Source organism: Arachis ipaensis, chromosome B07, assembly GCF_000816755.2.
Source record: "Arachis ipaensis cultivar K30076 chromosome B07, Araip1.1, whole genome shotgun sequence".
NCBI lineage: Eukaryota > Viridiplantae > Streptophyta > Magnoliopsida > Fabales > Fabaceae > Arachis > Arachis ipaensis.
In genome coordinates, this window is record NC_029791.2 from 10362158 (window position 1) to 10375038 (window position 12881).

The 12881-nt window shown below is 34.6% G+C and overlaps 1 protein-coding gene and 1 pseudogene across 1 annotated transcript; both read right to left on the reverse strand.

Annotated features, from left to right (window-relative positions):
- On the reverse strand, positions 331–4931 carry LOC107606626 (annotated as a pseudogene).
- LOC107608043 (30S ribosomal protein S31, chloroplastic) lies at positions 6300–7258 on the reverse strand. The gene is made up of 3 exons (XM_016309934.2): positions 6989–7258; positions 6834–6898; positions 6300–6710 (listed from the first exon to the last, which is right to left on the reverse strand). The coding sequence occupies exons 1-3, from the start codon at positions 7116–7118 to the stop codon at positions 6573–6575; spliced, it is 333 nt and encodes a 110-aa protein (XP_016165420.1). The 5' UTR covers positions 7119–7258; the 3' UTR covers positions 6300–6572.

Below are 12881 nucleotides of genomic sequence, written 5' to 3' on the forward strand. Positions count from 1 at the left end.
ATAATTTTTACTACTTAGTCATAGTTATTTTTATCATTGTCTAAATTATTTAGTTCAATTGTATCTCTCTCGTTTACAAATTTTAGTTGCATTGTTATGCATGACATCCAACATTAACAATTTAACATGCACTCCACACACACTGTAAGTTCACAACTTCGCAAGTGATTCGATTCAGTCATTTTTCATATTTATCTTATTATCCAAATTCCAATATCATTTAACAAGTTGCTATAAGCCTATAAGCACTTTGAATTATTCAAAGTAAAAATCTCTTCCGAATTGATAAACATCAACATAATACAAATGCACCAGAAAAAAGAATAATCAGAAACATAAACTATTTGATGCATGGAACAAGTTATCGTTTTTACAATTATTTGATGCATGGATTAATTGAAGCGTTGTACATTACAACAAATAATAATTCACAATTCACAATTTCACATAAAACAACAAATGGATACGAGAGCAATCCAACTGAGATATTCAAAAGCAACTAAATTTATTTAATAAAACTGACCCCTTAATGTAGCAATTTTTGTTTAATCGCATGCAATTCCATTATGGCATCTTTAATGTTCATCCGTTGAGAGGGAAATTCTTCAGAACATGCAACTCCAATCCTAGCAAACGAAACTAAACACTCCTTGATATTTTGATGTTGTGTGATCTTTCTTTCTCCTTCATCAAATGGAACCAGCAATCGGGAATCAACAATCTCTGTGATTCCTTCAGGAATTGCCTTTTTACAGAACTTGTGCAAGCTCAGACCTTCACCAAACATGGTATCAGTTGGCTTCTTTCCAGTGAGCATCTCCAAAAGGAGAATTCCATAGCTATACATGTCTCCTTGCGGTGACACTGAGCCACCTGCTCCATACTCTGTTGGAAAAGCTAAAAAATGAAGGAAGGAGTACAATGGATATAATACAATATCATGATTTTAACTAATTATTCTAAGGTAAAAAACCTAATTCTTAATGTGTGAATCTAACATAATATAGAACACAATACCAGGTCATTAACAATACATGAATTAATTAAAGAAATAGTATTAAATTACCAAAAGCGATCCAAAGCACACATACCTGGTGGAAGATATCCGATGGTTCCCTTAATTGTAGAGGAAGTAGCTTGACCACTGCTAGAACGACTTGCGGCACCATGAATGAGTCTAGCTAATCCAAAGTCTCCCAAATGAGCAACAACTTCGTCATCAAGTAGAACATTACTTGGCTTTATATCACAATGAACTACAACTTTCTCTGAATCATTGTGAAGATAATCCAATGCAAAAGCTACATCAAGAGCAATATTTACTCTTTGCATTAGGTTGAGACTCAGATTTGTGGACACGCTATCTTCAATAGTGTTGTGCAACAAGGCTTCTAGATTCCCATTAGGCATGAACTCAAACACTATAGCCTTGAAATCATTCCCTTTGTAGTCAACACTTGAACAACAAGTCAATATGTTGACAAGGTTTCTGTGCTTGATTTTTCCTAGAGCATTGCATTCAACCATGAAACTTTTGGATGCCCCGCTTGTTTGAAGCTTCAACACCTTCACAGCCACAGGTCTCTCAAAATGCACAAGGGTTCCTCTATACACAGAACCAAAGCTTCCTGTGCCAACTAAATTGGATGAAGAAAATCCATTGGTTGCTTGATGTAACTCTCCATAAGAAACCTTCACATAGCGATATTGCAAAGCTAGAGAAGTAGTGGGTAACTTTTTTACCTTTTTCTTGAAAAGATATATACTTATAAAAGCTACAAAAGAGATTAGTATCCCTCCAAATACAATGAAGAGGATAACTCTCCTTTTAATAGATCTATTGTGTTTCTTCTTTAATGGCAACACAGGGCATGCAGGAAGATTCAATTGAGGTATCCCGCCGCAAAGATCTTTGTTTCCAGTGAGTGATATTGCTGTGATGTTATTAAATACTCCTCCTACCGGGACTTCACCAGAGAGATGGTTGAAAGATAAGTTCAAAGTATTCAGCAAGGTGAGGTTCACAAGTTGATGCGGGATTGAGCTTGAGAAGTTGTTATTAGAAAGGTCTAAGATTTCAAGGGATAGTAGAGATCCCAAGGATGAAGGTATACTTCCATGGAATGAGTTTCCTTCTAGTACGAGCACTAAGTCTCATGGGAATCTCACCAATGAGCTTGTTATCTTGTAAATCCAAGATGGAAAGATGGTTCAAGTTTCCAAGATCAGAAGGAATGGGGCCGGTAAAAGAGTTGGAGTATAGAAACAATTCTATTAAGCCTTGCTGGTAGCCAAATGTTTGATTGGGTATATTACCACTTAAGTTGTTTCCCCATGCAGCAAATTTTTGCATGTTGGTGCAGTATCCAAGTGTAAAGGGAATGAGTCCTTCAAATTTATTTGAGCTCAGATCAACGTCAGACAGCACAGTAAGGTTACCAATGACAAGAGGGATGTTGCCATAGAACTTATTTCCATCCAACCACAACACTCCAAGATTTTTTAGCTTTCCTATTGAATCTGGAATTGTTCCCTCAAGAAAATTCAACTCCATATCAAGTGATGCTAGGTTGACTAGTTTTCCAATTCCTTCAGGTATCCTTCCGGATATTTGATTGGACCCCATAGCAAGCCAAACGAGATTGCTTGATAAGTTGCCTATGAGATCGGTCAATACACCGCCTAAAGAATTGTGATAAAAGCCTAGCTTTTGCAATTGAGTACAATTCTTTAATGAAGAAAGAAAATCCAAATCGTGAGTGCTTCCGCTCCCGAATCTATTAAGACCAACATTGAATCTCCAGAGTTTGTGTAAACTTCCCAAAGTAGGAGAAATTGGTCCATGAAAATCATTTTCTGCAATATCAAAAAATTGCAATTCGGAAAGATTGGATATTGAAGATGGAAAAATACCAGTGAATTGGTTCCTTCCACACGCAAAAGTTTGAAGATTGGGAAAAGCCAGAGGTATATTTGAGAGAAGATTACCCGCTAATTGGTTGCCCGCTAAATAAAAAGTTTGAATATTTGAAAGGTTGTAAAGTGAAGGAGGAAATAGGCCAGAAAAACTATTTGCACTCAAAGCCAAAAATTTCAAATTCGACAATCTACCCAAAGCCGGAGTTATGCTTCCTTCCATATGATTTTGTAAAAATGACAACTTCTCGAGCGATGAAAGATTCCCCAAAGAAGGCGGGATATTGCCAACAAAACCGTTGGCTGCAAGCCCCAATTGAGTGAGTTGCACCATAGAACCAAACCATGAAGGGACTTTGCCAGTTAAATTATTGTACATCAATATAATCACCTCAAGGCTTGAACAATTTATTATCTCCACAGGAATATGACCACCATGATTATTGTTCCTCAAGTCAAGAATCTTCAGCCTCTTTAAACGACCAACTTCTCCTGGAATTTCACCATGCAAGTTGATGTTAGTAAAATTGATCTCCTTGAGGAACGTTAGATTTCCTAAGGATGGCGCAAGAATACCACCCCAGTATTGATTTTGCAGTTGTAGGGATGAGACTCTCATGTGGCGGCGACTGCATGTAACGCCCTGCCATTCACAGAAATGTAGAGACTCATTCCATGATGGTATAGCATGAGGATCGCCATTGGTAAGCTTGTCCTTCAAAACAAGCAAAGCAATCTTATCGGTCTCTGAACTCCAAGGCCACATTCACAGCTAAGGTTTGTGAAGTGATAGATAGGAGAAACATGATGAGAAACACCATCATTATTTTGTTGTAGGGTGACCGTGACAATATGAGCATTGTGTTACAGTGTTATATATAGAAGAGGACGATGGTGAAGAAAAATGTAGTACTAGTATTGTTGCTTCAATAGCTCTAACTGTTATATAGAAGAGAGCAATGGTGAAGAAAAGTATACTATAGTAGTTGCTTGAATACTCTGTTATATTGCTTCATTGTAGGATTAATAAAAAATCAATCTGAAAGCGTTACTGTACAACACTACAATAATACTTAAGAAATGAAACGGATATTAATAAATTAAAAACAATTTTTGATATTTTGTGCTTGTGAATGGAAAACTGACTTGGGTGGACCAAGAACGGATATGATGATATCGGAAGATCACGACTTGCAAGTTGACTTGGGAGTTGGGAGGACTCCACGATCTTTCTTCTGTGTACTTTAATTTTAATATTTTAGCGAAAATCGGCAACAAGCTAAGATGAACAGCAACAAGTAACATCAAAAATTAAATCTATTTGGTTAGGGAGAAACGAAGGTGAAGAAATTACATATTTGGTTCAAGTAAACAACTAATAAATCTTCCTTTTGAATGTTCTCTAATTTACGCTTCAGCCAAGTGACAAATTCAGCTTATAAATCACACAAATCAATCTAAAAATGTTGAATCTAAAGATAGAGAGTTTTTATTTATGCATTCAATTCGTTAAAATTTTATTTTTACTCTTCACGTCTAGATCATTAAAATTATCCCAGTCTTCACTCTTACTAAAATTATCCTAGGATTTGCTTTGACTTGAGAGAGTGGCGTAAAGAAAGTTATCTATAAAACTGATTGTTTTGATGTTTTCATCCTTCTTTAGAATCTGTATTGTCCCAACAAATGTGAAGAGTATGATCTTGTCTCTAATATTCAAGAGATCATCATTCGGCAATAGAAAATTCAATTTATCTGGACTCTTCATCAAGCAAACACTGCAGCAAACTGGTTAGCTAATTATGGTGCTAAGATCAAGAATAATAATAAAAAAAAACCCCTTATTATGCCAATCTTTGGTGGAGACATGGTTCATTCCAATGTGGACTAAATGCTGTATTATTATCACCATCATTATCATTGGTACTATCATGATCATCGTGTTGTCATTATCATTATCATTATCATCATCATTATCATCATCAACAAAGACGGATGTATATATATTGTAGTAGGGGCAGTGCCCCCACTATAATTTGAATTTTTTTAAGTAGTATATAATAATAATATTTATTTACTCCCATTAAATTATTGAATTTGACCTCATAATAATTTTTTACTTAACTTTTGATACTTAATAGTCAGTATAAAAATTTTATATTAGATATTTATTAGAATGATCAATTTTCAATTTAAATAAGATTACTAGATTAGTATTCTTTCTTAAAAATAAACTCAAAAGATATTATTTATTTTTCTTTAAAATTAGTTTTAGTTTTTCTTGTAGCAACTTGTAGCAACTCCATTAGTTGAAAGAATTTTTTCAACTATGAATATCACTGAGAGTTGGCTTTTGATTGTATGAGAAGTGAATTTTTAAATAATTGTTTAGTTATATATATATAAAGAGACATTTCGATTGTATTGTTTAAAAAAAATTATTTTTTTTAAAATATGAAACCTAAAAAATAGAATTATAAATTATATATTATTATTTTAGTGAAAACTTAAGTTTTTAATGTATTTATTTTGCAGTTATTAAATAAAAAAATTTAAAGAAGAGTGATAGGACCAGCAGATTTTATGAGTTGTAGCCATCAATTAACCATCAATAGTGTATTTAATAGTGTGAGATTTCATCTAATGGTGAAAAATCAATCATTTTTCTTTTGCTGGCTAAGTACTGGCCAAATTTTAATAAATCTGCTGGCCCTAGACTTTCCCAAATTTAAAACCTTCTACTAATACTAAACTTATCATGTGTCTTTAAAACACATATTAGCTAAACCCAAATTATCATTATGTTATATATATTTATTTTTTTTCCACTGTCAAAATTTTCTAGATCTATTATCATCATCATTATCATCACCATTATTATCATTATCATTATTGCACATGGTATTTCGAGAAGTTCCAAGAAATCGCCAAGAACGCAATGGGAAAATGAACTGCCAAATGCTACAACCAAAGTCCAAAACCGGAGGCTATCTTGTCTGGCTTGCGATGACCAATAATTCCAAGTAAACCATGATCTTTGTTCACTGAATTTTATATTAATCTTTTCCAAAATATAGTAGTATACTCTTCAATTATAAAAAGTACGTTATCATTCCTTTTTAGGACAGATTATAAAAGAATTCTGTATGTCCACGGATGCTCTGATGGTTTGACCATCAATGTTGTTTTGATAAAATTTTGTAGTGTCTTCTGCTAGGGTTAATAAAATTTTATACCAACATGTATCTTAACAGAGAAACATTTTTACTATATGAGTATTACTAGTAATTCATAATTTAAAACAATTTCAAGATTGATAAAGTTGAGTCAAGTCTACTCAAGAGAAGAAAAATCTTCATAGCTTAAAAATTCAGGGTGACCAGTTTAGCATCACTAGTCTCTTCTCTCTTGTGCATTAAAATGGGATCAAAAAATATATTCTGCAATTCAAATAAAGCATACTAAAAGAGAATAGAATTGTTAATCCACTCAACAACCCAATTCATACACATTATGTAAGTTCACACTCTAATGGAGCCAAAATCAACGTTGCACATGATTTGTTTCATTCATGCTTCACAAGTTGCTAGAAGCATTATCGACCTATTGAATTTATCAAACTTGCAACTTGGATTCAAAATTCAAATAACAAAGACCTAGTTGAGAAAATACTTATATAAATTCAGTGGTGGCAGCGATCTATCTTCATCAGTGAAGCGATCCTTCTTCGGTGGAGTCGGTGGCACAGGGGGCTTCGGTGGTCCTCTCCCCTTCTTCTTATCCTTTGGTCTTGCCTGCTCAAACCACAAAAATTCGAACCAGAAAATCACAAGAGGAAAAATCTCTTCCAAATTGACCAACATCAACAATTCAACATAACACAATGAGTCTAACTAAGAGATTAAATGAGAACTGACATTTCCAAAAGAGTGAGCAAAGCGTTTTCCTTTGGCTGTTTTTCGATCACCTCTGCCGCAGTAAACTGAGATAACAGTAGAACCGCATAGCAATTAGTTAAAAAATAATGATAATAAAAACAAAATCGATAAGTAGGTTTTAGGGATTGACGAACTTGTAGGTAGTGTTGGAGAAATGATAGAGAAGGCGAGCGAATTGGAAGAGCTTGGCATGGAAGGGGAGAGACTTTTGTTTGGTTGTGGAGAAACCCTAAGTGTTGGTAGTAGCTTCGTCGCCATTGACATCGTTCTTCTTCTTCTTCATAGTTCACCGCCGAATGAAGCAGGGAATGGTAGACTCGCAGTCGTAGGTCCGTAACACTTTTTTCGCCATTCTTTGATTAATTCTCGTTTTTAACTTTTTATCTATTTTTTTTCTTTTTTCCTTATTTTTTAAATTTTTGTTATTGGACTTCAATGTTCGCCATTTTTGGAGTGAATTTTTTCTGGTAAAAAAAAAAAATTGGATGGTGTCAATTGTGATCTTTTACTTTTTATTATTCTCTCTCATATTTAATTTTGACCCCACTTATAAAGTTAATGATAAAAAATCACATTACATTTTTCAAGTGTTGAAAAACTGAAGAAGATCCATTCCCCGCTATTTCATTAAAATTTTTGGATTTTCCTGCTACTTGATACTTCATTGCACCAATGGCCACATAGAAGCCACATCCCAAATTCAAATTCCACCTATGATTGGCTAGGTAGCGATAGAGTTTTCAGTGTGTGTGAGTGTGTACAACCAAAAAAAAAAACAAAAACCTATCGAGGCATATCTTTTTAGAAGAGTCTTATATGCTAACTATGTCAGAAATATAATTACTCAGTCATAGACTATTGGTACAGATTCAATAAAAAATTTTATGGTAAACAATTTAAAGCATAAGTCAATTTCACCACCAAAGACACACAAACTTCATCATCCACTATATTTGATTCGAATTAATACCCGAACTTAGAAGCAACTCATCATATGACATTAGATTCTTCGCAATTAACAGAATATCATTCATATAGAGGCAATAAGCAAGTGCAAGAATGATAATTCTTTACACCCTTTTAATATTAGTAGCTGTTTACTTAAATCATTTTCAGCTTTAAGAATTTTTAAATTGCAAAGATTAATACATGTACCTAATTTAACAAAGAATTTTTTCAATGTCCATAACTTTATTTATGATAATAAAGTCTGGATTGAATTTTATACTGATGCTTGTTACATGAAATGTTAGAATACTAAAAAGATGCTTCTCCAAGGAACAGTTGATCATGGCGTTTATTCCTTTAAACCGAACAATAAAAGCTCAGTTTCATCAGCTGCAAATGTCACCACTGTTTAAGAAAATAAAAATTTTTGTCTTTGACACTTGAGATTAGACCACCCTTCCACTAATGTTTTAGTAAGAGTCTTGAAGTCGTGCAATATTCCCTTCAAAGTCCCTGATTTGATTTGTAGTTCTTGTTGTCTTGAAAAATTTCAACAGCTTCCTTTCAATATTTCAAGTACAAAATTTATTAGTCCATTAGAATTTGTTTACAATGATATTTGGGGACCTTCCCCCATTCCTTCAATAAATGGTTTTCGGTATTACGTACATTTTCTTAATACTTATTCTAAATTCACTTGGATATATTTGTTGCATCGTAAATCTCAAATACATGATGTCTATATGCAGTTTATGAAAAATAGTAGAGTTTCAACTAGGTGTGAAGATTAAACAAATTCAATTTGATAATGCTAAAAAATTTGTTGCTTTGACGAAATTTCTTTGTGATGAAGGTATACAACACATGTTCTCTTGTCCTTGTGTCCACTAACAGAATGGTAGTGCAAAGCAAAAATATCGGCACATCACTACAATGGGACTCACTCTTCTTGTTGAAGCCGGCTTGCCAATAAAATTCTGGGGAGGAGCTTTTGCTACTGCAACCTACCTCATCAATTTATTACCCACTACTGTTTTGAATTTTAGCTCCCCAAACCAATTTTTTTTTGGCAAAACTCAGTCCATAGACATGCTTAAAGTTTTCGGGTGTTTGTGTTTTTTCACCACTAGGCCCTATAACAAAATTAAGCTGTAGATTCGGTCAGAGGCCTAGTGTTTATTTAAGTCTGGCACCTCAATACAAAGGGGGTCAAGTGCCTCACAAAATCTGGCAAAATACTCATTACCCAGAATGTGATATTTAAAGAAAAAGTGTTCCCATTCAAAGATCCCAGCTATGGCATCTTTACCACCACCACCGAACCTATCCCTATACCTCAACCTGTACCAACAATTTCAATTATCCCAACACTAACTCCCACACAGTCCCCACCTCTATTACCCCCTCAACTTGAACCACATTCAACTCAACCTAATCCTCCCTCGTCTCCACCTTGACCTTGTCCTACCCTAAACACTCATCCTATGATCACGAAAGCTAAAAGTGATAAACTCAGGTCCAGATTATTTTCAGCTGAACTCAAGCAGTTTGCATCAAAAACAGAAAAAGAAGCCCTTTTCCATACCTCATTGGAAGCAAGCCATAAATGAAGAATATGCTGCCTTAATGAAGAATTATACCTAGGATGTTATTGAGTTTCCTATAAACCGAAAATCCATTGGTAATAAGTGGGTATTTCGAGTAAAGTATCACCCGGATGACTCTATAAACAAATACAAGGCACGTTGTAGCTCAAGGTTTTCACCAGAGACCAGGGAGTGATTTTAATTGTTCGCCCTACCACTATAAGGATTCTGCTCACTATTGCACTTACTCATGGCTAGCCTATCAAACAGTTAGACGTAAATATTGCTTTCCTTAGTGGAGAGCTTTGTGAAGAAGTTTATATGCAGCAGCCCTATGGTTATGAAGTTGGTAATTTTAAATTAGTGTGCAAACTGATCCGCTCTCTCTACGATTTAAAGCAAGCGCCGCGGGTCTGGTTTGAAAGGATGACAGGTGAATTACAAAAGCTTGGTTTTACAGCAACAAAATTCGGTGTCTCTCTTCTTTACAGGGCTACATCTTCAGGCACCATCTTCATTCTACTCTATGTGGACGATATTATTGTCACAGAGACATTAGCCACTGTTATTTCTACTCTTATTCAGCAAGTTAATACTAGTTTTCTCTTAAAGACATGGGTAATTTGCATTTCTTTCTAGGAGTTGAAGTTAGACCAGTTAGCAACAGTCTTTTATTTACCCAATCCAAATATATTTTGGATGTTCTGAAGAAGGCTGGTTTAAAAAATTGCAAGTCATTTTCCACGCCTATGACGTCTAATTTGAAGTTAACATCCACTGATAGTGAATTCTTTGAGAACACAAGTCTCTACTGTTCTATTATGAGAAGCCTCTAGTATCTTAATGTGACCAGGCCTAAATTAGCTTATCCAGTTAATAAGGTCTGTCTGTTCATGCAGTATCCTTGAGAGCTACATTGGAAAGCCGTAAAGCATATTTTTTGGTATCTTCAAGGGTCAATTACTTTAGGCTTGTATCTTCAATCAGCACCTTTTTTCAAGCTTGCCGACTACACTGACTCAAATTGGGCCTTGAACATTGAAGATCGAAAGTCCACCTCTGATTTTTGTGTCTACTTCAGACCGAACTTAATTTCTTGTTCCTCCCGGAAGCAAGCCTCAGCCTTTTGCAGTAGCACAGAGGTTGAGTACAGAGGGGTGTGCAACTTAGTCACTAAACTACTTGCTATCAAGAAGCTTTTGTTTGAAATTCATATTACACTACCTGTCCCTATGATATACTATGATAATCAAGGAGCAGTGCTTATAGCAGCCAATCTGGTGCAGCACTCACGATCTAAACACTTTGAGTTTGATCTTCATTTTCTCAGAGATAATGTTACAAAAGGAAAACTGTAAGTCACTCACATTCCTGGTGATACCCAGGTTATGACCAAAGCTGTCTCCTCCACCAAATTTTTGGAGTTTCGTAACAAACTTAGGCGGTAGAATTTCAACACCCTAAGTTTGGGGGGGTGAAAGGAGTAAAGTATATATAGCTTGTAATTAGCTACTAATAACCTATATAGCCAATAATCAGTTATAGTTAGTAAAGTTAGTAAAGTGTGTATATAAATACATTAAGTCCATAGTTATAATTAGTTAATCAACATAATACACACACTTTTATATCCAAAATCTTCCCTTCATTTCTCTCTCTGTGTGTGCTAGGATTTGATGCTTTTCATGGAAAAAATTGGTAACTAAAGAGAGCTTTTTTTGTATAATTTAAAAATGAAAAAAGACTTATATGACTTTCTTTAATTCATTTGTAAATTAATATTTTTAAGAAAAAATTTTGAGATCTAATTCATGTGTCCAAATTCTAAAAAATATTAGTATAAACTATCGATTCATGTTTGCAAAATTTTGATAAATATAGGTACAAATTATATGTTTTTTATGTACAAAATGTCTATAAATATGAGTGCAAATTATTGTTCGTCAAGTACTGATAAAAAATAATAATATTTGTTAATCTTGTAGCACTATTCATATTCTAATTCAACTTATCATTACTCTATCCATGATTCTATATCCTTTTTAGTTACTTGCAATTTAAACCCAATGATTAAAATGTAAAAGAATAAAGGGCATAGCCCACTATAAAAGAAGAAGGGGGAACATACTTATTTAACTATTTTTCTTTTTTTTTTATTAAATACTTCTAAATTCTAATAGTATTTAATTTATACACTGGTATATGTATTAAAATAGTTAAAAAAGACGAACAAAGAAAAAATTTATAAAAGGTCTAATTATGCAATGTTATATGTAAATGGATCTTGGATTTGAACGTGGTGAAATCGAGTTGAATTTTTTTTTTAATTTGTAATTAAGTGAAATAATTACATGAATGAAAAAATTTGGAATAAAAAATTGGAGAGTTATGTATTTAAAATATAGGGATAAGTACTTTTTTCGTCTCCAAGATCTGGGGTCAAAATCAAAATCGTCCCCAATCTTTTTTTCTTATTAAAATCATCATCACCGTTATAAAACGTTATAAAATTGTCCTTTTCTACCTCAATTTTATTTTTTTACCAAATTACCCTTAACAAATAATAAAGATAATATTAAAAAATAATAACAAAAAACAAAAACACCCCCACCCCCTCCATCTGTCTCTGATATCTCTTCCCTGTTCTCTCTCCATCCCGTTTCTCCTACTCTCTTCGAATTCCCCCTTCCCCAAACCCCAATTCTTCTTCTCAGCTTAAACAAAAAATATTTCCCCTTCAGCCAATTCAGCAACAACAACCACAAAATAAATTTCAAGGGTTAAGTACTTTAGATTTAGCAACAACAAATTCAGCATTTTCGGCCAATTCAACAACAACAACCATAAAATAAATCAACAGAAACTTTAGATTTAACAATTCAACAATCATATCAACTGCAACTTCAGGTCAAAATCAGAAATAATTGAAATTTTTTATGTTTTTCAAAAATAAAAAAATAAAAAAAGGAAGCACCAAAAGAGGAAGGAAGTGACAAAAAAATTTCTCCTACTGCTGCTGGCGCTGGCGCAGTCGCAGCTGTGGGTGATAGAGCTCGACGTTGACAAGAAGAGCTTTCTCTGCAGACCCGAACTTGATCCGGCTAACGGTCCGTGTAATTTTGCGCGTGGTTGAAGAGGATGCGGTTGCATGTGAAGATCCCGTAGACCTCGCGGTGGCGGAGATGTGGGAGCGCACGGCCTCTAGAAGGCAGAGGGCCAGGGCTCAAAGTTTCAATCTTGGTGACCTAGCTGTTGTTGCTGATTCTGCAGTGGCTGTGACTGTGGTTGCTCTCTTTGGGAGAGAATCCAGTCGCCGTTAACCCACTCATGATGAACCCTAATCTTATTAGAAGGATAAGCGATCTCTTCATTAGTTGTACGGAAATAAACATAGTAATGGCGAGGCCCAAGCCTGTCGGTGATCTCGCCGGACCACCAACCGTCGTTGTCGAAGGCATCAACTGCCTGGTAGAGAGAGAACTCGCCGCGGGAG